Raw genomic sequence first — 26,523 nt, 5'->3', positions numbered from 1 at the left:
ATATATAATATATATATATATTTTTTTTTTTTCAAACCATGAGCCTTGGGTAGATCCCCTACCTACGTTGTTTACCCCCTCTCCCCCCGGGAAAACATATTTCCCCAAAAAGAAATGTTGGCATGTGTACTGTTTTTTTTGGGGGGGGGGGGGTAGGGGGTCTTTTCCTTTTTTATATATTGCTCTGGGGGATGCAATTGCACTGGGAAGGGAGTGCAGGTGTGGACCTTTGGCCGACACCCACAATAAACAGGTTAAGGACAGATTCTGCAATCTGTAACGAGAGTGAAAAGGGTTGCTAATAGTCTGATATGCAGAAGGGGAGTGTGAGGAGGGCTTGCGCCTGTGGGGAGCATATGGTTGCTATACACGTTACTTGGTATTTTCTCATAGGCGGAGAAGGGGATTTCTGTAAACTCAGCAAGGGCATGCTGTCTCCTCTTTTCTCTCCAAAGCGTGACGCTACTGCCTTAAACTCAATACAGAAACCATCATCCAGAAAATCGTTACATAAAAATATATGTACAGCGAAACAACTTTTAAAGAAAATAAGTACAGAGAAACATCAACATTTTTCAACAACAGAAAGACTCTTGAAATAAAATTACTAAAATAAATCGCATTCCAAGAAGATATTTCATTCACTAATGTTGTCTGCGGCCTGAGCATTTAAGGCTGGTGTAATATGTGTGGTTTTGGACTGTAAGACCTGTCTTTGTGCAGTAGCATGGCGGTATGATCTTATGAAATTTTTGTAGCACTACTTTCTATGGCATGTGACTGTTAAATCTGTACAGTTTTTGATTTCTGAGCCTTGTCCCTTACAAATAGTTTCTTAGAATCTTCTTGGATCGTGCGGGATGCAGAAATGAAACTAAGAGATACTTTTTAAATAAATGATTGGCCATGTGAAGTTGTATAATTACATTTTTACCTGCCAGTAATTCCTATGGTTCCTCAGCTAATTTGAGGGCGGGTGCTATAATCCACAAGGGTGAGCCCCAGTAATCTTAGAGAGGGAAGCGCTTTCCTGACTCTCCACAATATCATTGAAATATTTAATTAGAGCATCTTCAGACACTGGGTTTGTTGTCCATTTATTTTAAATTGTGCTGTAAAATTCACTATTTGGCACGTTTTTCTTAGGGGAGGAACCCCGCACCCCAAAATGAAAACATTTCATGAAAAATTGTACTCACTTGATATGTTCACTGGTGCAGTTCTGCTTGGGGCAGCTATTTCATACCGACCACTTCTAAACTTCACCTGCTGTCACTGATTGAAGTTGGCTTAGTGCTAGTATCCAAAACAGTGGTTGGTGTCACAGTGCACTGGGTGGCACCAGTGGTAAAAGTGGGCTGCCCCAGCTATGGCATTAGTCTGTTCTAACCTAAGAAACATTTTCATTCCCTCACTTATTTTAATGTAAATGAGGCACTGGATATAGATACTTGCATACTCGGTTTCGATGATCACTGCATATAAACCAGTAATGCAGCGGGCCAACATAGACTGAATCCAATTAACCGCAGCTAGCCTCATGCACTGTTAAAAACAAATCAGAATGCAAAATAAATGTAATACTGTTTTTTCCTGGTTACATATATTTAGACCCATTTGGTCTATTTAAATGCACTTTTGGGCAGTGCTGCAGGAGCCAGACTCAAATGTTTTAATCCTGGGCACACACCAAATTCACCTTTTCAACAGAACTCCATGACTAACAATCGAAGATAAATACCCACTCAGTCAAAGTCAGAGTGGATTTCCTACCCAACGTTATAATGTAACTGTAGGAAGGTACATCATGACTATATCAGCAAAGTGAAACTGGCATCTTAATAGACTTTGCCATTAAGTTTTCTATTAGCTCCTAATACACATTTGGGACAATGCATAACGTTCACTAAAGAAATTGCCATATCACGTAATCCACCCTACTGGCGAGATATCTCTATGGGCACACTGTAAGAAAAGAATCAAAATGAATACCTCCCTGTCAGCATTATTTGCTACCTCTTTGACATATCAAGTCTCATTGCCATAGACTCCAGAGTCAGCCCGGGTTCTAAAAGACTTCTCACAACTTATGATGGAAAGAGAGGGCGTTCGCATTTGTGAAACACCCATTCCAATTTGTCCCTTTAAGTTGCAAAATAGAGCAATTCACTGTTTGATGTGTGAAGCAGAGTACAGTATTTCAAAGGCACCCAGTTACAAAGTTAAACAATTCATAGTAGAGACAAGATTCATAATAAGACAAGTGAGTCGGCACCCACCTGCAGAGTAAAAGAAAAAACTCCAGGCCATCACAACGTGCAAAAAAGAACAATGCATATGTTGCTGCAGAATGCATAGTAACTAGATTTCATATAAGGAATTCACAAATACTTCTATGATACAAAATAAAACAATTCATAGACAAGACTTTGGTGCAAAATACCCACTGTAAGCTGTCAGCAGATGGCAGCGATCCTATGTGGGAATACCAAGAGTCATGGGAAGCATAGGTAAGAGGTGAATGAGTTTCATAAAAGGTGGGGGAGTTTGCAAGCAGCGTATGTTGGGTAGGTGCTGCGTTAGTAAATTACCTAAATGGGCAAGAAGAGAGTTGGTGGATGTGCCGTGAAATCAGGGCATAGGCCCTCACAGAGCCAAATAGGTGGACCTCTACAGAAAGTCATGCTTTGGTGCCTTTGACATTAGCGGCAACCTTTGACTAAAGTGCCCTGTGAAGATGGAATAGTAAATATTACAGGAGTGTGACCCATATACCAAATCAGGACTGGGTAAGGAAGGTGCATACATGAAACAATGTCCCGAAAGGTAATGATGTATAGTCAATTAATTATGCATGCACATAACATTGCTAGCAAGGAAAAAGGAGAACACTCTTTGAATTGAATAAAGATAGTTAATCATCTTATATTGGGATACAATTTCATGGTCAGTAGTATACAATTTCAAGCAGCACTGCATAAAATCAATTTAGTGACAACCATACTAAACTTGGTGCTCTAAAAAAGTGACTGTGGCGACGCAAGTGAAAGAGTGGACAGCATGGACGGCGCACTGTGAACAAAGTGCAAGTAATTTACAGTGGGTGGCTCAGATCGTGTGACAAGGTGATATTACAGAATTCATTCAATTGTTTGAACCACATTAGAAAAGTACGCCTATTAATAAGCTGTTAAGTCGACGGCGTTTCGATCCATATTAGTTCGGATCGTCATCAGGACTTGGTTGTCAGAGTCAGGGTGCACTGGAATTCAATTTCAAATGTGAAGGGAGAGCATGCTCTGGGGATTGCGCTGGAGCCTGCACGGGGGCAGGGTCTCGGTATGCTGGACGGCAGTCAATAATCAGCCAGTATGCGTGCACAAGTCCTTAAAGAATCAGCTTGCCGGGACAGAAATGAATCTCGGGTCTGGTATCCAGGGCGAGTCCGGATACCAGACCCGAGATTCATTTCTGTCCCGGCACGCTGATTCTTTAAGGACTCGTGCACGCATACCGGCTGATTATTGACTGCCGTCCAGCATACCGAGACCCTGCCCCCGTGTAGGATCCAGCGCAATCCCCAGAGGATGCTCTCCCTTCACATCTGAAATTGAACTCCAGCGTGCCCTGACTCTGACAACCAAGTCCTGATGACGATCCGAACTAATATGGATCGAAACGCCGTCGACTTAACAGCTTATTAATAGGCGTACTTTTCTAATGTGGTTCAAACAATTGAATGAATTCTGTAATCTGTGATATCACCTTGCCACGCGATCTGAGCCACCCACTGTAAATTACTTGCACTTTGTTCACGGTGCGCTGTCCATGCTGTCCACTCTTTCACTTGCGTCGACACTTTCACCACAGTCACTTTTTTAGAGCACCAAGTTTAGTATGGTTGTCACTAAATTGATTTTATGCAGTGCTGCTTGAAATTGTATACTACTGACCATGAACTTGTATCCCAATATAAGATGATTAACAATCTTTATTCAATTCAAAGAGTGTTCTCCTTTTTCCTTTCTAGCAATGCTATGTGCATGCATAATTAATTGACTATACATCATTACCTTTCGGGACATTGTTTCATGTATGCACCTGTGAAGATGGAAGGCATATCGATGGGTAGTTAGCAGGTTCGGTAATGTCCCCAGCCAGGGGTTAAAATGAAAGTTTCAAAACAAAATGGACAAAGTGTTCAATTCAATAGTTTGATTTTCACAAGGCTCTCCGATTATCCTCCACCCCCCTCCCCCGGAGGAACAATGTCGTAGATTGCATGGTGAAGCTTGTTAATGCACTCTTATGACTCTAATTCTGCTTAAATGTGAGCTCTACCCAGAGGAGGATTCCTCTGAATATTGCACCAGTAGCTTGTCAGAGTGACTTGGTCCGAGTAACAACTGTAGGTCCATGTGCAATCACAAGGTAGACGACATTCTCTTTATTACCTACTGCCCTTGAGTCCTGAAGAAATTGCGGTAAAAACGTATGCAATACAAAATATCAACCTGTCCCTTATATTAGTGTCAACATGTTTAAATCATTTTTAATAAGCAGAGGGGATGGTACTCTAATAGAAACTGCTAGCATTTCTCTGATTTGTGTTTAGATACCTACAGTTAGGGAACACTCTTCTGTACTGAGCACACGCAGCATTAGGTAACACTCTTCCTGTTAGTTTTCCACATTTCCCCATTGACCCGGTCAGCCATCGATAGGCCTTCGTCCAACACTTATTGTCAGGGTGACCAGGGTTTTTGAAAAAGTTATAATCCTGCTTTAACCATTAGTCCTCCCTTGCTTGTGGTTGTGAGCACAAATGGCAAAAAGCCTGGAATGCAGTAACGTGCTTCATTTGTGGCCTCTTATGGTGTTCCCATGGGGTGTCTCCTCCGTTTTTAAAGTGGACACCATGTTTCCACTGTTGTAGTTGTGGTATGTGATGTAATATTATAATAGGGACCTGAGACAAGGTCTAACTTTCTATGGTATCAAATAGACCTGCACTTTGTCACTAGATATGCAATCAGCTTTGCAGGCGGTACTTTGTAAATCTTAGGCTCCTGGACGAGCTTCACAGTAACTGCTAACTGGACCTTTGCTGCAAGGAATTTTGGGGTTGCTTTTCTCTCCGAGACTAGGATGAGGCTGAGAATCAGAGGACACTGGACTGCTCAGCGTGAGGAGGAGCTGTCAGGCCATGTGAACAAGAAGAATGAGATGGCTCACGTTTCTTCTGGGATCTGTACCATAACTGACCTGGGGCTGAGTTACACTGTATCCAGAAATGTTGGTGCATTGAGGAACTTGAGAGTAAGAGGATCTGCCAGCTCGGCTCCCTCAGCCCCAATCCCCTTTCCAAACCTCTACAGCCATTTGCCTTACAGTCCGGTAGCCTGCACATGGAACCATGACCCAGTTGTGAACATTGAATGAGCCTGAAAAAGATTACAGAATCCTCTTCTGTCTTTGACTGCGAGCTCCTATATCACTGCTTTCTGAACCAAATAAAAAATGGCTGGAAACATCACCGTACAATTTACCAACCTTAACTGAGATGTGTATCCCTACATATTTTAACTCCTTTGAGAGCCAACTGCAAGATTCCATTGTCTGACACTCTAAAGTGCTCCTATTTGGATGTCTACTAGTGCAGAGAAATGTTCCGTAAATTCAGATTACTAGCAGCAGAGCCCAGACAGGAGTACATTAGACACCCATTCAGTGGAGAATACTTATTTCCCTTTTGGCAAGATTAATCCACCCCCTTCAGTGCTTTGGGATCCCCAGTACACTTTTGGGTGATCTGCTATTGGGGTTTCGTAGCTGGAGCTGCAGTACCCATTGAGACTCACTGAGCTCTTCTTACACTATGATCTACTAAAAAAATTAGGACATAGACCATGGTGTATCATGGCATTACTGCTAAACTCTGTTCATTCATAGATTTGGGTGTAGGAGGAACCTTTTGTAGAAATCTGGGTTGCCAAAACTGTTATCTGAAATCACTCATCTGAACTGCAAGACATTATGATCAGTGTACTCAATACAGCTTTTGCACTACCGATATTTTGGTTTCTCACACTATATCTCTTAGTGAACTAGATAATGCTTTTGTCATTTTGGGCCCAATATGTTGCAGCATCTTCTGGTTCTCTTTGAGCCATTATTTTATCTGGCATCTGGTCCCTTTTAGTAAATATACGTTCGTTTTTAGGTCTGGCTGGGTTGACCGTATGTGATTAACCTAAAAAGACCTTTCAAGAGTAATAGAGAGGGCTTTGGTTCCACCCACATGTTGGGGGAAAGGAGTACATATTTGGATTGGGCAGAAGTCGTGTGCTTCCACAAAAATAATGCTTCCTCTCCACGCAGCTGTGAATATTTGGTTTATGCTGCTGCCTGAACAAGCAGCAGTGTAGCTGTCTGGACTAATGTGCCAACACCCTCCCTGTCACCATGGCCAGCAGTCTTCCCAGTCTTTTTGTGAGCAAGGGCACGGGTCCCAGAGACCTCGTGGGACAGGCAGCCAGTGTTCGGGCCAGTCCACCACCCCGTTGGCAGCCGCTGCCTCTAATCCTCTTTAGTCCATCATGGGCATCCAGTGAGAGGCAGGATACGCCATTACCTCCTCCACTGGCAGTCTGTAATAATAGACCGCTGGGTACTTCAAATAGTTCAAAAGGTTACTCCCTTCTCTTTGGGACAACCCCACCACCCATGCCACCCACTTACAATTGGATGGCGGAGTACCTCTCCTTGCTCTGTCAAGAAGTGCTGGCTCTTTTGGGCAAGGGAGCCATAGAGAAGGGGCCTGCATCAGAAGCATGTCATGGTTGTTATTCCCGCTACTTCCTGGAGCCTAGGAGTGACAGAGGTCTTCATCCTATCCTGGATCTGCACCTTTTTAACCTTTTCGTGGAAAAAGTAGAAGTTCAGAATGCTCATACTCGCTCAATGTTTGTCTGCCCTAGACCCAGGGAGACTGGATAGTAGCGATTGACTTGCAGGACGCATATTTTCACATCCCCGTCCTGCCGGCCCACAGACACAATCTGCAGTTCACAGTCAGCCAAGAACACTTTCAGTCTACTGTTCTACCTTTCGCCCTTACCAGCGTCTCTCAGGTGTTCACCAAGGTGATGAGTGTGGTCGCAGCACATCTGCGGAGGTCAGGATTTCAGTCTTACCCTACGTCGATGACTGGCTATTAAAGGCGGGCTCGCCCCAGATAGTTGTCAACCACCTTGAGACTACGGTAAAAGTCGTGCACTTGCTGGGATTCACTATCGACATGCCGAAGTCGCACTGATACACTCCCTTTCATTAGAGCTGTTCTGGACTCGGTGCAAAGTCAGGCCTATTCTTCGAAGTGGCGAGTCCAGTACAGTCATGCTATGATTTTTATGTTTCAACCTCTATCCAGGATTTCTGTGAGACTGACTCTGAGGCTGTTGGGTCTCATGGCCTCCTGCATCCTGCTGATGTCACATGCCTGCTGGCATATGCAAGTTCTGAAGTGGGACCTGAAGGCCTAGTGTGTTCAGTATCCATGGAATCTTTCACACATAATCCAGATCTCTGAGGGAACTACGAAAGACCTGCAGTGGTAACTAACGAACCGTGATTGGGTCCGTGGCAGATCCCTCTCCTTTCCCCAGCCGGATCGAATGGTGATGACAGATGAGTCACTCCTGGGCTGGTGTGGCACCTGGGAGAGGTGGAAACCAGAGGATTCTGGTCTCCGGCAGCGTCCGGTCTCCATATAAACATGTTGGAGCTGCAGGCGTTTGGCTTGGCATTAAATGCCTTTCTTCCTTCGATCAAGGAAAGGTTGGTGCAGGTGTTCACGTACAACATCACCACCATGTGGTACTGCAACAAACAGGGTGGGTGAGCTTATGGACTCTTGGTCAAGAAACACTGCACCTCTGGACATGGCTGTAACGTCGGGGCTTTGGTGGTTCAACTACTGGCAGGCTCTGTGAACGCCAGTGTGGATGAACTCAGCTGAAGATGCCTAGGGGATCACAAATGGTGCCTACAACCGAAGGTTGTGCAAGTCCTCTCTCAGCAGTGGGGAGAGCCTTGGTTAGATCTATTCGTCACTACCAAGAATGCTCAATGTCCGAGTTTCCAAGGTGACTCTCACTCAGATGCTATTTGTCTCTAGTGGAGTTCCAGCCTCCTGTACACCCATACCACTCCTGCCCCAGAAAGCAGACCATCTTGTGAAGGATCATCCTATGCATTAAGATCTGCTGTGTTCTGGAAAGGAAACAGCCCACTGAGGGCTTGCGGCCTCAATCAGAGTTGCAGCTCGTCTCATCCATGGCCTAAAGAAAAATGTAGCATCATTGACTACCCTTGCTGGTCCATTCATCTTAAAAACTGGCTGTATTATTTAGTCATCACAGACCGCACTCATGCTTGCCTTGCAGACAAGCTCTCCATTTTTGTTGGCTCTATGCATCCACAGTAGCCAGGGCATTATAAGACTAGATACGGTAAAAAAGAATGCAGAAGACATTTTCTATCTTTGTACCAAAGATCTGGAAGAACTTCTGGCTCCAGTTTAGGAAAAAGGTAAAGACTACTTAAAGAACCCTACATTTCGCATACCAGAGCGTGAGGTTGAGGCACCTGCACTCTGTTGGAATTTGGGAGTGACCGGTGTCGCCCTCATTGTTTGCGCTGGCTATAGATCCTATGGCGATCCTGGTTAGTCAGGAACTGTCTCGATGGGGCATAGACCTGGGAGCGACGCATCATCTTTCGCTTTACGCAGATGATGCATTATTTTACCTCAGAGTGTCTAAGGAATCTCTTTTGGTAGGTTTTGCGCATATTGGATGAGTTTGGGACAGTGTAAATCATAGGAATTCGTTGATGTTCACGTTGGCTGAGTTGGTTGGTATCCCGAACGATATTCTGCCGGATTTGGGGCACAAGTAAGTGTTGGGTTGTTTTTGTTACCTGGGAATCCTGGTCACCCTGTCAAAGAAGAATCAGCTGCAATATAATATGAGCAGGGTACTGGTCTCACTGTGGTCCTCAGTAAAATGTTGGAATGAGTTACCGTTATCGCTTATGGGAAGGATAGCTGTTTCCACAATGGCGCTCCTCCTCCGTTGTCTTTACACAATACAGACCTCTCTGAAACCCCCGCCCTCCAGAGGATGCAAGCAGCTGGATTCCTTGCTTACATAGCTTCTATGGTCTGGAAGGTGCAGAAGGTTGGCCAGAGACACCTTGATGAGGAGGGCGGGTACGAAGTGTTAAGGCTAGAGTATTGCTATTTTACAGGCACATAGCAACATGCGACCAGATAGCTGGCCACAGAAAGTAACCGCGAGAAACAAATGTTGGGAGTAGAGACTCTTCCTGTGTTGTTAATGGAGAGGTCAAGTATTTCAGCGAACCTCCCTTATGTGGTCCGGCAGACAGTTCTGGTGTGGTAAAGGATGGTGATGGTAAGCCCTTAGTAGAGCACCAGTTCATCAAGAGTTGCTGATAGGCCATATTGGCCTCCATACGCCGGAGTGGTGCAAGGATCCCTATCAGTCATGGTGGGAAGGCAGCTGCAACTTACAGGGTGCTCTGTTCCCAAAGGAGAATTTAATCTCCTTCGAGGGCGCACAGACTGAGTTTGAAGTGGATACAGGGAAATTTCTGTATTACGTGGACCTGGCTAACAATGCCCGGCAGACTTGGAAGTTTTCTGCGGTGCCTCCTGTGTAGCTGACGCAGCATGTCGACCCTTGCGGGTCAGGGAAGCATGGCAGCAGGACCTAGGGGAGCTGCTGTCTGGGGAGAAATGCGCACAAGTGTGTGCCTTTGCTAAAGACTGTTTCTAGTAATCCGCGTTTCAAGCTGATTCATTTTAACTTTCTTCACCATACATACACACCATCATTGGGGCTGAGCCATATGTTTCCAGATAGAACATCTGTATGTCCAGGCTGTAGCCAAGAGGGGGCTGATTTTAACCATTTGGCCTGGGAATGCCCGCAGGAACCCGCTTATTGGACGCTGGTGGTAGGTAGGTTTGTGCTCACCACGGCAGTAGGTAGGGTTGTGCTCACCACGGCATTGCAGGGAGTCCTTATGCCTCGGTTTTTTCTGTTGGGGAACTTGGTGAGGCCCACGAGGAAGAGAAGGACTTCATGCAGCTGGACTTGGTGTTTCCTAGGAGGCGAGTATGGTTGGAGAAGGCGTGGGCTCCGCCTGTGGAATGCTGGGAAAGGGATGTGGCGGAGGAGGTGCACATGAAACGTAGAATAAATGATGAAAAGTTTCAAGAGATATGAATGCATGGGTGGCAACCATGTATGAACCGGTATGTCTCCTGCAGAGGAAAACTTCAGTGTGAAAGGCATACAATCTGGTGCGGAATGATGTGGCAAATTATACCCTGGCAGACCAGGGGTTTCTTGCTTTGTTATTATCACTTTCTGTTTCACTAATCTACAGTTTGAAGTTGTCTCCTACATGTAAAATGTGTACTGTTTGTGTTTTTTACACTGTACTCTAGTTCAGTGGTGCTGCTTGAATTTTGTCTATTCTAGTTATATTGAATAAATAAAAAGTTTTAAAAAAACGGTACTTCTCAATGCAGTAACAGTACAGTCCTGTCCCCCAAATCAATTTATTTCTCTCACAGTACTTGTTGACTGTATGCCTGTCCTAGTCTCGCTCAATGGCTCCACTGCCTTTTGGTTAGGTTCAGGCTGTGCAAATACCACAAACATTCAAACTTCCGAAACCATATTGTAATGATTTCCCTTGCTCTATCTTTCTAATCCCATGACTGCTGCTGGCAGGATGTACGCCAGAGATGTAACAGATATATTCAGTTTTCTTACTTTAAACTCTGTTCTTTGCTTTGCAGAATTGATGTTTTTGGAGACTAGCGCTTTGAGTGGTGAAAACGTAGAAGAAGCATTTTTAAAATGTGCAAGGACTATATTGACTAAAATTGAATCTGGTACGTATGATACTCTCTCCGGGTCTGTTCCCACCACTGGGAGAGACTTGTAACCACCTATGTGATCAATTAAGTGTGGGACTGTTATTTTTGCCTTGTCCTACCCCATGGTAAACTTGTGTTTTCTAATCCACTGGTTGGTAGACAAGGGTCTCTAGATTGGGCAACACATGGTATCTGAAAGAAACACGTAGTGATAGATTCCTTACCTTAGAATTACCCCCAGGCATCAGACTGGATCCGGAAAGTTTTTCGTCAGCTGTACCCCTGCGCGTCGGTAGGCGTCGTCGTGCGGCTCCATGTGTGTCGTTGGCACCGGAATGACGTTGCTGGAGCTATTTAGACACGCCCACTCGTGCTGACGCCAGTTCTTTCTTTCTTCGGCGCCAGCAAGGGCAGATCGGGAAGAGCACGTTTTTTTTTTTTTTTTTTAAAACCTTTATTTGCATCAATAGGATATACATGCGTGGGCCCACAACCAATCCGGCCGGCCATAGGTCAAAAATGATCAAAAGTCAAAATAAGCGATACAAGGCCAGCTGGCAGGCAGGCAAACATATTCAAAACAGTGCTAAGGAAAGGACAAGCTACATCAACGGCCCAATATCAGGAACAGCGAGGTCCATTTTACAATAAGGGGACAAGGCTCATGGCAGACTCATAAAATACGGGAAAAACAATAAACAGAAATATACCCACGCCAAAATGGGAAGAGGGGGGGGGAGGGGAGGAGGATGTGAAGACACGAGTCGATCGTAGCACAAAACAAGCGCAAAATATATTAGAGAAGCATACAAGTACTACCAGCATCTCATGCCCCCCACCCAATAACACGCTAACAAATGCAAGGGGAGCGGATAAACTGCACGATCTAAACCTACTCGCCATACTAGCCTGGGGAAAAAGGGAGGGAGGGGAGGGAAAGGGGGAAAAAACAGGAGGGAGACTGAGGGGAGGAAACCAATAAGGGCAAGAACAGGGTAAGGAGAAGAAGGAGAAACAAAGAAAAAGAAATATAAAAGGAGAAACACAATCGTGCAAGATGGGCGCCACCCCGGGCCAAGCGTCCCACGGCCAATAATACAGAAGAAAGTGGAGAGCTGGCGAGAAGTAGGGTACGGCAGTCGCGACGGAAACACCGAAACTGATAAAAGTGGCAGAGCAACAGACCCCAACCCACTATGCCAGAGAAGCGAGGACAGAAGCGGCACCTCTATAAAGGGATAGAAAAGGGCCATAGAACCAAAACGAAAACATCTGAAAGACCCCGCCCACCCGTCCCACCCCGCACCCCTGCAGAAGGCTACGGCCTACCCTCCAAACAGCGTGCCTGTCGCCCTAATCCGAAACCCGAAATATAGTAAAGAAAGAAAGTAGAATAAGGAGACAAAAAGAAGAAGGAAAGGGATTATGAAACAAAAATAAGATGTGAGGGAGGAGCCAAAGGGTACGAACAAACACACTCGGCCACGACCCTCCCCGGACCATCAAATGAATAACTATCAAATCAGTACTACACCTTCACATACAGCAATAACCCGCAGGGGAGGGGGGGGGAAATTTGAACGTTTCACAATGTCGAAAGTACAAGCATCAGTGCAAAGGACAAGTAAACCAGCAGTCTATCAGTGTTGCGCAACTTACCCCCAGCCCTTCCTAACCACGAAACCAACCAAATAAAGGATAACATGGAGCGGACCACCCAGCACAGAATAATCGCAATGTTGACCAGAATTACGGCAGTGATGTAGATTAGGGAGAGCCACCATACCAATGAAATACAAAAAGTCAATGAAGCCAGTCAATTGTAGCAGCAACGACAGGGCAAGCAAAGGCAAGCCGGAGTCCAGTTTCGCAGTTCGACAATGCAAAGGTACCCCTCCAGGGCAAAAGTTCGAATCCATCGAAGCGGGAGCAAACAGCGGTCCACCATAGTTCCCAGTTGTCCGGGATGGAGCAGATCTCCGCGTCGTGTGCAAGTCCTCGAAGTCCGGGCGGTGAATAAGCGGAGGTTCAAAAGCCACCGGCCCATCAAGCGGCCGAAGAACAGCGGCAGCAACTCCTGGCGCAGCCGAAGGGGGCGAAGCAATGGAGGCATCAGGACGATAGGGGTGCATGAAAGAGCGGCGACCCAAAATGGCGGCGGGCCGCATAGGGTCGGTTGAAGCACCGGGGGCCAAGACAGCGTATAAGGACATCAAGGCGTCTAGGAAATCTCCGAGCGTGGGCGCTCGAGCACACGCCCAGGCCCCCGCGCAATCCGGCCAGCAAAGTTCTTCGGTGCAGAGCGGAGCACCCCCCACGTTGTCGGTAGCCATTTTGTGAGTTTCGCCGCCCCGCACTCCACCGCGGGCCCCCAAACAGTTCCCAAATGTAGGACTTTACAGACCTCCGGAGGTTCCCAACAACGGCCTCACCGGCACAGAACGGGTAGGCGCTCGATGGGGGGGGGGTGCCCCCTCCGAACAGCGGCGGGCCCCACAAGCAGAGCCAGGCACGGGGTCCAGGGCTGCCGGACAGAACAAAGGCGAAGGGACCCCTTCACACAGTTAGCCCCCAACTCATCTCGTCCCCCTCCAGCCGCACGGTCCACAAATCGGGGCCGGTTCAGGATCACCGGGGCATATACACAACGGCTCCCACCAGTGGCTCACTCTCGCGGCCGGGGCCGGCAATCTCAGCACCGCCGGTCGGGTCCCACAGGCGAGGTCCCGGTCTCGAGCGCCCGGAGGCCCCAATCTTTCCGAGGGCACAGCTGCGGACCCACAGCACGCCGGAGCTTCCGGACCAGACGGTGAGTAAGAGTGGGTCGTGAAATTCCAAAATCTGTAGTGAAGTATCGTCGCAGTACAGGATATATTGCAGGATATTCGAGGTTGGCCGGAGGGCCGATGGAGCCGAGCTAAAAGGCGGCCATTACGCTCTCAGGCTAGGTTCCTCCCCCCGAAGAGCACGTTTTTGAGGCCTTTTACCTCATCTTTTCAAGTCGATCGACTCCTGGTGTCGTAGGGATGCCAGAGTTCAAGAACTGTGGGGACTGTCACAATGTCGGTGACAGACCCATACCACGTGTCTCTCTACTGCCTGAGGCACGACCCCAAGTCGTGCCCCGACTGCCGGGCCATGGCGCCCAAGACTTTGCAGGAGCGGGGCCGGTCCCGAAAGTTGCTTGAAGTCCTGCAGTCCGCTCCGCGACGCTTGAGGTCCCGGTCCCGTGGGAGGTCGAGGGACCGGTCGCGGAGTCGTCGCCATCATTCTTCTGGATCGAAGTCTTCGCACTTGGGTTCAGGCAAGTCGAAGCATTCCAAGAAGAAGTCGAAGAAGCATTGTTGCTCCTCCACTTCCCGTCACGACTGAGGGTGCAGGCTCCGGCAGAGCCTGCGACGTTGCCCCCAGTCTATCCCCCCCCCCCGTCCAGAGTGCGGGGGCGACGCCTGCTCAGGTGCAAGAGTTTCTTGCTGCCATGGCCTGACTCTTTGGGCCATCTGGCCCCACCGGTGCGCCTGCGGGCCCAACTGTGGGTCCTGCTTTGCCTTCTCCGGCGGCTCCGGCTTGACGCCGCAGGCCCCCAAAGATAAGGGATTGGATCGCGATCAACGCCGGTTGACCTAGTGACAGCTCCACCGGCGCCGATCTCCCCGGCACCGCTTCCGACGTTGCCCGCTCCTAGTGACAACATCGTCCCCAGGTTCGACCCGGACACGGTGCCGGATCGGTGTCGCCCGACACAGATGGGCCCTTTTGTGCCCTATGTCCCCTCCTCCCTCTAGCACAGGACTGTGCTTATGATCCAGACTGGGCAGAGGATTTGGGGGGAGGCCAGTGGTCTTCACACCTCGCCTGACCTTGGCATGCTGTCTCCTTCTACCGTGGCTATGGAGGTGGGAGCCAGTTACGCAGTGGAGTTGCGAGGGCGGCCAAGGCTCTCCACCTTGAACTCCCTTCTGGGAGGACTAATCTCCTGACAGAAGTGCTCCAACGGGCAGCTACCTCTTCTGAACCTTTGCTGCCTTTTAATGAAGCACTATCCGACTTTCTTTTGGGCGCCTGGACCAGGCCCAACACAGGGGCTCCTGTGGATAGGAACGTGGCCCGACGCCATCGCCCGGCTCCGGGCAAACCCCTCTTCCTTACCCAACACCCCGCCCCTGAGAGCTTGGTTGTCCAAGCCTCTACATCCTAGAGGGCGTTCCCTACTGCACCTCCGGATAGGGAATCCAAGAAGCTGGATCAGTTTGGTAAGAAACTGTTTTCATTTGCCATCTTAGGGCTGCAGTCGTTGAACACCGGATGCCTCTTGGACCGTCATACCCACTCTGTGGGACACGGTTGCCCAGGTACTGCCTAACTTCCCGGAGGAGCCCCAGGTAGTTCTTTTCCAGGCGATTGCGTCCGAGAGAGTCGCAGCAAAGTTCACCATACGTTATGGGCTAGACACCGCCGACTCACTGGGCAGGTCGATTTCCACGATGGTGGAGCTTCGGCGCAACGCCTGGTTGAGGACAACTGGCTTCTCAGGGGATGTCCAGAACACTCTGATGGACATGCCCTTTGATGGCATTTGCCTTTTTGGCAATAAGGCAGATAGTGCGTTTGAGCGCTTCAAGGACTCCCAGGCTACAGCCAAGTCCTTGGGCCTGTCGGCCGCTCTGCCTCCTCCGCCTTCTGCTTTTCGTTCCCTTTCGTTGCCATGGAAGGGGTGCCCCACAGCATTTGCAGAGCCACTGACCACAGCAGCAACAGCCTCAGCGCGGACGTGGGAACTTGGTGGTTCAGGGGAACAGTGGGCGGGTCAGTCCACTTCTACAGCATCCACTTCAAAGCCTTCATAGTCCGATTTTAAGACCCATAAGATGCCAGTGGGTGGACGAATACACCATCATCTCCACCACTGGCGCAACATCACTTTGGACAAGTGGGTGCTGCAAATTGTTTGAAGGGGGTACCCCCTCCCCTTCGAGAAAACCCCTCCAACCATGCCACCTCAGTACCATCGCACGTCCAGGGATCACTTGGCGCTTCTCCAGAGGGAAGTTGCGGCCCTCTTGGCCAAGGAGGCCATCAAGCGCATTCTGACGCCAGAAGCAGGTTGTGGTTGTTATTCCCACTACTTTCTTGTTCCAAAGAAGGACAAGGGCCTGCGTCCTATCTTAGACCTTCGGAACGTCAATCGCCGACTCACTGGGCAGGTCGATTTCCACGATGGTGGAGCTTCGGCGCAACGCCTGGTTGAGGACAACTGTCTCGAGGGAGAATGTTGTATTGTTGCAGAGTTGCTTGCAGTGGCTGGGACTGCTCTTCCCTTCTATGACTTTTGGTGCCACGGAGCGTGGCACTTTTCCGAATGGGTTGTTCCCCTCAATTCGCTTCTTTCCTGTCTGTTTATCTGCGCCGGGGTGGGCCTTATGTGACCTCGCTGACGTCACGCCCGCGGACGTCAGGGCGGAGTCACGTGGTACCGCCCCCTCCCCCCAGCACGCAGAAATGCTGGGAAAAGAAAAGTTTAACTGATCCAGTCTCCCGCCTGGGGATAATTCTACGTTAAGGAATCTGCGGCTTGAATAGTCTCTACCAGATACATCATTACCAAAGGTAAGTAACTTGTACTTTTCGACTGCCTTGCTGAATGTGGCTACTTCTGTTTAATCTTGGTGCTTACCTTTTCTTCTGCTGTGCTTTGCTGAATGCTGCAGCTTCAAATGGCACAGGCCACATGCTGGCTCTCAGTATGCCTTCCTATACATGGCATCTCTGGACTTCTTCCTCCGCATGGCTTCTCTGTGATTACTTTCTTTATGGGACTACTTTGTGGCGGCGATGTTCTCTGATTGCTTCAATGCATGTCGTGTATTTTGCGTACTTGAGTCCTACATTTCGGTGTTTAATTTTCCGCTTCTGGCTGTATTTCTGCCTTTGCGTGTGGGTTACTTGGAGACTGCCTTTTTGCAGGGATCTGGGAAATGTACGTCTTTGTGCATGGGGATGTTTGGACTGCCTATCTACCTGGATTTTCATGCTTTCCACCCTTTTTTGTGCAAGAGCTCTGTAATTCTTAATTGTTTCTCCCATAGGTCTGTTTTTGTACATGTGGCTGCTCCGTCACTTCCTTCATGTAGTCATCATTACATTTTGCCCTTCCTCTCAAAGTATATTGTGCCTTTGTGTCTTTAGTTGTACTTTCTGTGTGTAGTTAGATATGTTTGAGGCTAGCTTGTGCGTGCATAGCGGGTTGAACCCACACAGTATACGTGCGAGCTCATGGTATACTACAAATCTGCATTATAGAATATACCTGTATTTGAAAGCCTGTAAAGTATCAAATATCATCAACAACAAACTGCTTTTGACTTCACAGGGGAGCTTGACCCTGAAAGGATGGGCTCAGGAATTCAGTACGGTGACACCTCCTTGCGTCAGCTTCGGCAGCCGCGTGGATCCCAGACACAGACCAGGCAACAGTGCAACTGTTAAGGGCCAAGCAGATTGGCTGCAGAGGCCTCGTCTAGAAGGTAATCTACCTACCAGTGACACTTGTTGGTCTTCATGTTCTACACTAGTGATTCATAAATAGACTTCCGTATGTACATCCACATAACACTATCTGGATAGTGCCACCAAAACACAACCGTTTTTCAGTTTGCTCTTCATTTATCAACGTGTGTAACCACGGTTCTTGAGTAATGCGGCTGTGGTATTCGTTCAAGGCAGTAATTGCATTAGTGAGTGCTAGAATGAAAGAGATCATTGGGTTACATTTACGTGGTGTATTGTTTTCTTAAGTTTCGGCTGTTGCTGCCCTCTGTTATCTGAATGTGGGAGACCTTTCCTCTCTGTACTGATTATGACAGTTCATGACCCAGGAGAACCAGATTCTGCCAATTCTGCCATTCTCATTAGGATAACACAATAAGTCTATGGTTTACGACCCATCTTAAACAGATTGTGTGAAACAGTGAACATGGAACTTGCATTTTCTGTTGATGTGATGTATTCTGATGCAATGTTTATTTTCTCATGTTGTAAATGACAGTTGTGCTAAAGTGGAACATGTATAAACTTAAAATAGTGAGATTTGAAATGCATTAATCAATTACAGGGTTGGGGAAAAAATATGGTCATTATTATAGATGTCCTACTCGGTGAGGGATCTTGAGTTGTTACAATCAGTTATGAGCATGGCCGGTGTGTATTTTTATTATCTATTTTAATTGGGGATCCTGCAAACCACAAGATAATTGTGTGCTCCTTTTAAAATAAGGTATTACCTAGGCCTGGGTGTAGTTCGCAGAGTTTTGCTATGAACGCGGCGAAGTTACAAAAAAACTCAGTTAAGTGGCGGAGTGCAGTGCGAACTGCAGTTTGTGCTGGTATTCCTGCCACTCGGGTGGAAATTCTACCCGAGCGGCAGCTCGTGTGTGTGTACTTACATTTCGCGAATTTACCGTTTGCGATCGCGAGCGGGTTAAAAACTCCTCTGCACATCACGAAGCGGAGTTATCTGCATTCCGCGAGCCCCGCTGAGTGCAGAAAACTCCGCGAACTGAGTGAAGTTTACTGCCCAGGCTTAATTACCTACCTGATCAGAAGAGCTGTAATATTTAGTATTTAACTATGGTTGTAGAGCAGCAGTTTGTTTGACTCGGATTATATCAACATGATCAGTTCAAGAGCTGGAGAAACAGATTAGTCCTGAGCTGCTTCCTGAAAGGTAAAATGGTGGACTGTTTCAATAGGGCGGGGAATATGGAGAAGGATTCTTGTAGGGCAGTTGTAGTTTGTATTTGGGAACCTCAATTAGTAGAGGTGTCCTACTTCTTGCGCCACTTGAGTGAGGTTAGAACAGCTCGGTATGGAGGATTAATGTAAGCTACGGCTTTATAAGCAACACAGCTTGACTAATATTCTGCTTGCCTCATGTACTGCCCTGGAAGTGTACCAAAAAACCTTGTCTCGTAGTCTAGGCTACAGTGTGATGATGTTCCGGTGTCCAGGGAGCAAGCTTGTTGGAGTGGGTGTGCTACGGTATCTTACAAGGTTCACTAGGGTTTTTGTTAGCAGATAAACCACGTGCAACACTTGCTCTCATGTAATGGGATTTGTTTTCTTCATTTTTCAGGAACATTTTGTTTCAGGTGTCCATTTCTGGATAATTTGGTGTCGGACTCTGACTTCAAGCCTTATTCAGCAATTTGGCAGACAATGTTCCATTCACATTTATGTAGGGTGTTCTTAACATGGTTATTTCCTTTAATCTGAAAGGGCTTATTATAAAGCTTGAAGCATATATTTGGGGGTTGAGGCCGAGCCTGTGTATTTTGAGGGATATAGTTCTGTATTGCCCATTTAGAAAAAGGCCTGCTCTCTTCATTTCAACCACTTGACAGGACTCCTACCCCCTTCAGAACAAAAGTATCTAATATATGGAGGCATTGTGCACTGTAGTGGAAGTCAGATGACCATAGAGCTCTTAGCCTTTCACCCTCGCTGACCCAAACAGAGGAGCATTGACTAATGAGAGATTTGTTGTAGTAAAAACGTTTTTTGACCTTCAACAGTGCCATTTTAAAGGGGATTAGGCATTGTGGATCTGAGAGTAAAGGGCTTTGCAAATGGAACAGACTGGCATTAGGTGAGTTAGACATTCGTTTAGAAGGTGCTTCATGGTGCATCTCTAATGATTTGGGCCATAGGAGTCTTGTTCTCATTTTCTCCCTGAAAGAGCTGCATCGCAAAATACTGGTCAAGGTGTTGTTATAGGGGGGACACCTGATGTAGTTGGTGTGTGTAGAAACCGGGGAGAAGGGGACTTGTCTGTGTGCAGCAGATATAAAAATTAAACTACTTAAAAATATCAGGTGTGTTTTCTGAAATACAAAATTATTCTTTTGACATTGGCATTTCTTGTCTCCCTCTTTTGTTTAGTGCTGTACCATGACTTGTCTGGACCAGTGTGAAGGAGCACCCCCAGCCACTTTATTCTGAATTTCACGATTCTGGGCTTTGCTGCTTTTCCAATGTCCCCCTCCATAATTATTCCCCTATCGTCCCGAATAATGGTAGAAACTGTCTCCCTGTGGATATTAAGAAAGTAAGTTCTTGGACATCCTTTCTGCTGATGAGTATGCAAAGGTTGGAAAGGCGTGGATCCGATCACGTGTTTCCAGAGCTGCTGCCACAGGCTGTTGTGGGAACCAGGACGGTGGTCCAAGGGCCTAATCCAGCCACGACTACTGTTTTGAACAATCGACCTGCCAGAGACTGCTTCAAAGATGTCCCCAATAATGGAGAAAGTAGCCATATGTCGTTCTGGGCACAGCACCAGACCTCTCTCAGAGAAAATGTGACCACGCAAGGGAAGAGGAGAGCAAATGGGTACAGTGCGTAGAAGTTGGGACCTGTACATTCATCCCAGGTTTTGAGACCAATTCTTTTCATTCCCAGTGCGTCACACAGTGTGCCCCATCTTTTACTCAACCAATAACCAAGAGCAAAGTCCCTTAAAGACTGAGTATAGTTCTTTGAGCCTTTCATTGGCTGCGAAAGTCTTGTGGAATTACTGTTTCTTTTATTTACAATACATTTGAGCAGTCTGCAACAGCCTCCCTAAAATATTGACAGAAAGCTTAGTGTGAAGCATGACCAAGAGTTTTTTCAGTACTTCTGCTTTTATTTATCTGTTTGTTTTCTTTATTGCAAAGTAAGCTTGTTAACTTTGCTTGTTTTACATGTCCTATTCAAATGAAGGGGCATCATGGTTTCATATGCAAATTCTGGTAGCATGGCATATCAAAATTCTGTTTATATTTCAGGTGGTATGTCTTTGTGTTTTGTTTGTCTCAGCTGATTTGTTGCCTTTTAATTGTCCTTTAAGCAGCATTTTGAAGTGCATTTCGGTCAAAATGTCTCAGTCCTGAAAAAGCAAACAGTTGTGTGAAAGTAACATTGTCACTCTGGGTAAAGTGCAGCATCTTATTAATAGGCTATGCGTAATGTTTCAGAGTTCTCTGAACTTGCCCAACTCGTATTCTGCATTTTTCTCTCTTAGACTGATAAACATATAGAAGTAAATTGCACAGTTATATTCCACATTTCAGTTTCTTTTTAAATCGAGCATTTCAAATAGTGCACTTGATAAGTCTGTTCCCATCATATTTCAATGAAGAGTGTTCTATCATAGATATTAAAGGCGTCCACTGTTTATGCGGATCTGTTGCAGGGGTTAGTCTCTCTAGATGTTTGCAGACCTAAGAAAAAATTCATAATAGTTGGCAAAAGTAGTGGAAGGGAAGGAGCTAGGTAGTTATTTTTCTCTTCTCTACTGCTCAGGATGTTTGAGTGATGGCTCTACAACACTCTGGCAAAAGTACATTGCAACTTGACTGTAGCTCTTCGCTTTATGCTTTTGTTGTGTTGTATCCTCTCCATGTCTTTGCTGTATATTTGTGTTCGGGTGTCCAGCCTGTGCTGGCTGGAGAATTGTGTAAAAACCAACATCCTTTAACACATTCTTCATGCACATTAATTTTTGTGGGTCAAGCTACACGGCCAACATTCAGATAAAAACTGAAGCCTCAAGAAGCGACATTTGATGCTTTGTATGCACTAGAACATACTACTCGGCTGAGTGGGTGGTCCTTTGCCCTCTGTAAAATGAAGGTGATTTTTACATTGTCAACTGGTGGGCATGCTATTTCATACTGTTAAAAGGTGTTGAGTAATATTATAATGCTGTTTCACTAGTATTTGGAGTTTTTTTTTATTACACCATAAAGAAATGTTCATGCCACTTCCCGTGCATTTGTAGACTTCCAGATCTAGACTCAAAACCGACTATATAGCTGAAAAATCGGTGAACGTCACAGGTAGTTAATAAAGGGCAGAGGGAACATGTGGCGACTTTGAAAATTCTCTTTAAATAACCGCTTTTAAGTTTTCATGGTGTTGGGAGTGAAGGAGGGAGCTCACAAGGTACCTCACTAATAAGATCCCAACGCTTTCTTCAAGTGTCCTTAAACACTGGACCTTGATGCTCCAAAATAATGCAGGGTGGCTTTACAAAAATAACTCATTCTGGGCAGTTTCCCGGGAAACTCCATCCTGGTAAGGGATTCTTTTGTGTAATTATTACTTTGTATATTTTCGTTGCTGACAATTCACTGAAATTGGATTAATATGTGTTTTTGCGTCAGCTACTCAAGCAAGGATCCATCTTTAAAGAAACACATCCATAGGCTGTTTAGCTGGCATGCTTTTTGGAAACTTTGTAAGACCTGTGTTGTATCTGTCTGCTATCCCTGCCCTCAAGTTTCAGAAAGTAGAAGAGGTTGAACCTACACAGGGAGAGAAAGGGAGAGCGGCGTTGTTTCCTGGCAAGATGATGGAAGGCTAGAGTTGGTACCACTCTTCCTTTTCAGATCGCAATCTCTATTGCTGCACCTTGTGACCAAGCCCTTCACCATTTTAAGTCCAGAGCTTTGTAAAAAAATCAAAATAAAGGGGGTAATGGTTTATTTCTTTAACTTGGTTGAGGTTGCCCCCTTTGATACAATGTATTGTTCGTATTAGTGTTTACTTGTTCCAGTGTTTTCAAATTTAGGTTTTTCTGTTGAGCTTGGGGCCATTCTTTTGAGCTTTGCTATTGCTTGCAGACTGACTATTAAAAGCCCTTTTATTTCCTTAAAGTATGGCGCCTTCTGTTTGCCATGCACAGAGTAGTTCTGACTGAAAAGAAGAACGAGAATGGGTAGGAAAATGTGTAGTCTCGGTAGAGAAATAATCTCTTGTCTGGGTCAGGAGCTCTGCTTTTGTTGAAATGTGACTGGAAAAGGGTGACCTTTATCTCCTCAAATGATCAAATTTAGAGGACACAGTTTACAGCAAAAAGATTAGATTGAACAGGTTTCTTCCCACCATTCTTGAATTCTGTGTTTGGTCTGGTCATATCTACTCAGTGCACTTTTCAGAAACCTATCCATTTCATCAAGAGTTAATAGGCACTTAAACTCCAGGGACTTTGAAGAGTGACTGTGTGAAGTTAAGTCTGTAACTGGTGGTCCAATTGTTTGAATCTCTCATTGTAATGTTATGCTATGTTATGTGAATACGTTGGCCTTTTTGTGTAAAAATGTTTGTTTGTTGTTAATTCAAATGCAGTGAGCATTCCTTCTTTTTTCTTGAGTTGAAGTGTAGCCAAGCAGAATATTACATTCATATTTGTAGAAATGTCAGTTTAATTTTGGTTTAAATATGTCTTTTCTAAGTTCTAGGTAATGGTCAGAGAAGCTGCGTGTTTAGCCATCCTTATTTAGTCCTGTAACTCATCGGAGTATGTGTGCCTTCTGCCCATTTGTGACTTGCATCTTGCTGGAATATACTTAAAGTGAGGGAGATGTGAAACATGCAACTCCACTTTAACTTCCAAGTAGATATCTATACGTAGGATCCAGGCATATCGTTTCCAATCTTTTGAAATTCCCAGGGTGCTACATATCTTCTGTTCTCGTGTATTGGACAAGCAGGCCCCTTTCCTGGTTCCAGGTTTTGGTACTAATGAATGAATTGGTCCTCAGAGAGACAGTTTCCAGATTAATTGTCAAAAACCAAGTGCAAGCTAAGCAGACTGTTCCCAGATCACTCTTCTGTCTTGTGTGACATACACAATCTGTATTCTGACGCACTCAATAGGGTACTTGTTGACTTTGGCTGCCAATTGTGGCATGATGTAGATAGAGTAAGCATATTATTGACAATGCAGAATACCGAACATAAGCAAAGGCATTACTTTAGCACCTATCGAAACCTTATTTATTTTTACTGTGGAAGTATTGTGCCTATAGTCAAGTCACTGGAACACCCTTCTGCATCCAGATTTACCATAGCGGATAACTGGAGGAGATTAAATTAGATTAACTATGTTTTGCAAAAACACCTCAAAAGTGAAATATATGCAACAGGAAATTACCTATGCAAGCAGTCTTTGTGATTTATTTATTTTTGGGGTTTTTTGTTATAGTGCCTTTTCTTTTTGCAGGTTCTCTCTCTGTTTTGTACTCCCATTTCAGAAGTGCTCTGTATGTATTTAAGGGGATAGCACCTCTTCCAGCTGCTTTCTGTCTCCCCAGTTACAGGTATTCACAAGTTTGTTTGGAAGAGCTTAGCATTGATGAGGGAAAGAAAACAAAGTCCTGAAAAGCAACAGGTCTTTTCTTCTGATGAGGTATAGAGTCAAATAAAGCAAGAATTGGTTTGTCACACTTAGCTACTTTAAAGTTTCACATTTAAAAGTGTCTGAAATCAACATAGGCCCTTTTTTTTACGTCATTGACAACTTTATGTATGCTTTATCATTCCACAGAAATGTACAGGTCATCAAAAGCAACCCAACCCAGACAGGGACTGTGGTAGTGCCTGCGGTTGCTTCCATCTTCAGACTGCTGCTGTGTTTGCAGATCATTAACTCAAAACCTTACTCCTAGAAGGTTTGAAAAGCCAGTTGCTTGTTGGCCCACAGATTTCAGAACATCTAGCAGGCATAGATGACTGACCAGCTTGTTAAAATGAAACATTGCAACTTCTGAGGGTCTCAAGAAGAGACAAGCCTTTCTGCTGCCACATCCATTGGAAACTGTGGAAGACTGCCCTTTTACGGCAAACAGACTCATCTGTTGAAAGATTAGTTTGTCAGTTGGAGTAATATTTCAAGGTGTGAGCCCAGATTCTGATGCACAGATGCAACCTGTAAATATGTCAATAACTCATCTGTAACTGTACAAAGACTATTTTAGTTGAATGCTTGAGGGCGCATGAACACAAATAGTTCAACCTTTACTACCCATTCCTACTTAAGTTCTAGTAGTGTTTCTCTATGATTGGTTTATTCAGGTCAAAAATAATTTTGGGAATAATTGTGGTTTTTTTCAGTCTCCATCCGTCCTGTTGCTCAGTTAGAATGTGTGCCCCAATTATTCCCATATAGCCTTCATTAAGAACCCCTTATTGTATGACCCATTTGTTCATATGCAGTTGATCAACAAATGTAAATTTCAAGTATGCTTTTCTCCTGGAGGAAGGCAGTGCAATCCCATTCCTGCATTTTTAATGCCGGGTCAGGCTTTCCCAAAGGAGGCTCTCCTTTCCTCTTCGCTAGCTTTCCTGTTTAGAGGATGGAATAAAAGACTATAAAATGCCAATCCCCACATCCTTTCTTCCAACACGAATTTGAAAGTGATGAAAGCGGTAGGAATTTGTAGTAGCTTTAAATACTTCTTGGCAAAATACCCTTAATATTGTTTCAATAAATACAGTTTACATTTGTTGGACCCATTGTGTGAATAATCAATTGTTAATTCAAATGTGAATCTATTTATGATGGTGTTCATAATTCAGGGTTTTATGCCATCCGCTAGGAACACAGACCGATGCACTGGGTATAATTTAGGTTTCCAAATGTCCTGTTTTTGGCGAATCTGGGATTTATGCACTTGAATTGTCGGTGACCTTTTTAGAGCTGGTTAGGCATCCTCCCTTAATGCAATATAGAGTATAGGTGTCCCTTTTAGCTGTATAGTATCTCCTGTCCTCCCTGCTTCTGGGCTTTAAAATCGATTTGATAGTTGTATCACTTGGAGATTTTTCAAACTACTCTTTAAAGAATGTTAAAAATGGTGCGATTCTAGAAAAAAAGAGGGCACTAGAAGAAGCACATTACAAATACTTATGCGTGGACAGAATTTCCCTTTCCAAAGCTCCTTCATAGAGGCTTTTTTATGCTGTTGTACAAAAGTGGTGGATGTTAGTAATCCTTGTATGAATTGCACAGATTGATGTGAGAAATGATGGCGCAGTTATCTTTTTTTGGTTTTTGTTTTCTGCTATGTCCCAAATAAATTTGCCCAGATGCACAATAAAACCTGGCACTGGTGTACTGTACGTGTCCAGTTCAAAGGGCAGTGTTACTGTAAGTCCTAAAACATATGTAAAAATATATAATAATTAAAAAACATTTATTTCTACAAAACCTTTCTTTTATGCCTGTGGTTTAATTAATGGCCATATCAAGATGCCATCAAATGTAATGCAAATGTGATAACATCCATAACGCTACTGTGCCTTTTCTGAACGAAACAATGCTGATGTATCTTCTCAATCCTCTCTCCAGCTTTTGGTTCCAGCTAGCATGTGGGGGTCGGCAGATAGCAGAAAAATATTGAAACACCTGTGATGTGTCTTAGTTGTTCTGGGTACAAGCAAAATTCATTCAAACTGTTTAGTTCTGCTCCCTTCCCAGCCAGCAGCTCATGTTAGATGCCATACATTCAGTTCTCCGAAAGAGAATACTTCAAAGATTACACGCCAGAGCCAGCACATTTCCACAGTCCTTGCCTGTACATTGCTAAACCCTCTGTTGCTGTGCAATTCGTATTTCTTTCACCAATCCTTATAGTCCCAAACGGTTTTACACTTTTTGGTAGGTTGCTACAATTTTTCCTTTTCACGATAATATGTAGCCCACGAGTGCCCTGCTCTATTAC

General features: G+C 45.4%; 1 protein-coding gene across 1 annotated transcript in view; it reads left to right on the top strand.

The window, feature by feature from the left end:
• Positions 1 to 26,009, top strand: part of RAB4B (RAB4B, member RAS oncogene family) — a 222,034-nt gene extending 196,025 nt beyond the window's left edge. The window contains exons 6-8 of the mRNA XM_078660396.1: positions 10,898 to 10,993; positions 17,349 to 17,502; positions 19,916 to 26,009. Coding sequence (XP_078516522.1) covers positions 10,898 to 10,993; positions 17,349 to 17,464 — 212 coding nt within the window. The 3' untranslated portion in view covers positions 17,465 to 17,502; positions 19,916 to 26,009. The remainder of the gene's footprint in view (positions 1 to 10,897; positions 10,994 to 17,348; positions 17,503 to 19,915) is intronic.
• The last annotated feature ends 514 nt before the right edge of the window (positions 26,010 to 26,523 follow it).

Source organism: Lissotriton helveticus, chromosome 9, assembly GCF_964261635.1.
Source record: "Lissotriton helveticus chromosome 9, aLisHel1.1, whole genome shotgun sequence".
Lineage (NCBI taxonomy): Eukaryota > Metazoa > Chordata > Amphibia > Caudata > Salamandridae > Lissotriton > Lissotriton helveticus.
The sequence above is the reverse complement of the archived record's forward strand: the minus strand, read 5'-3'. Positions and strand labels throughout refer to the sequence as shown.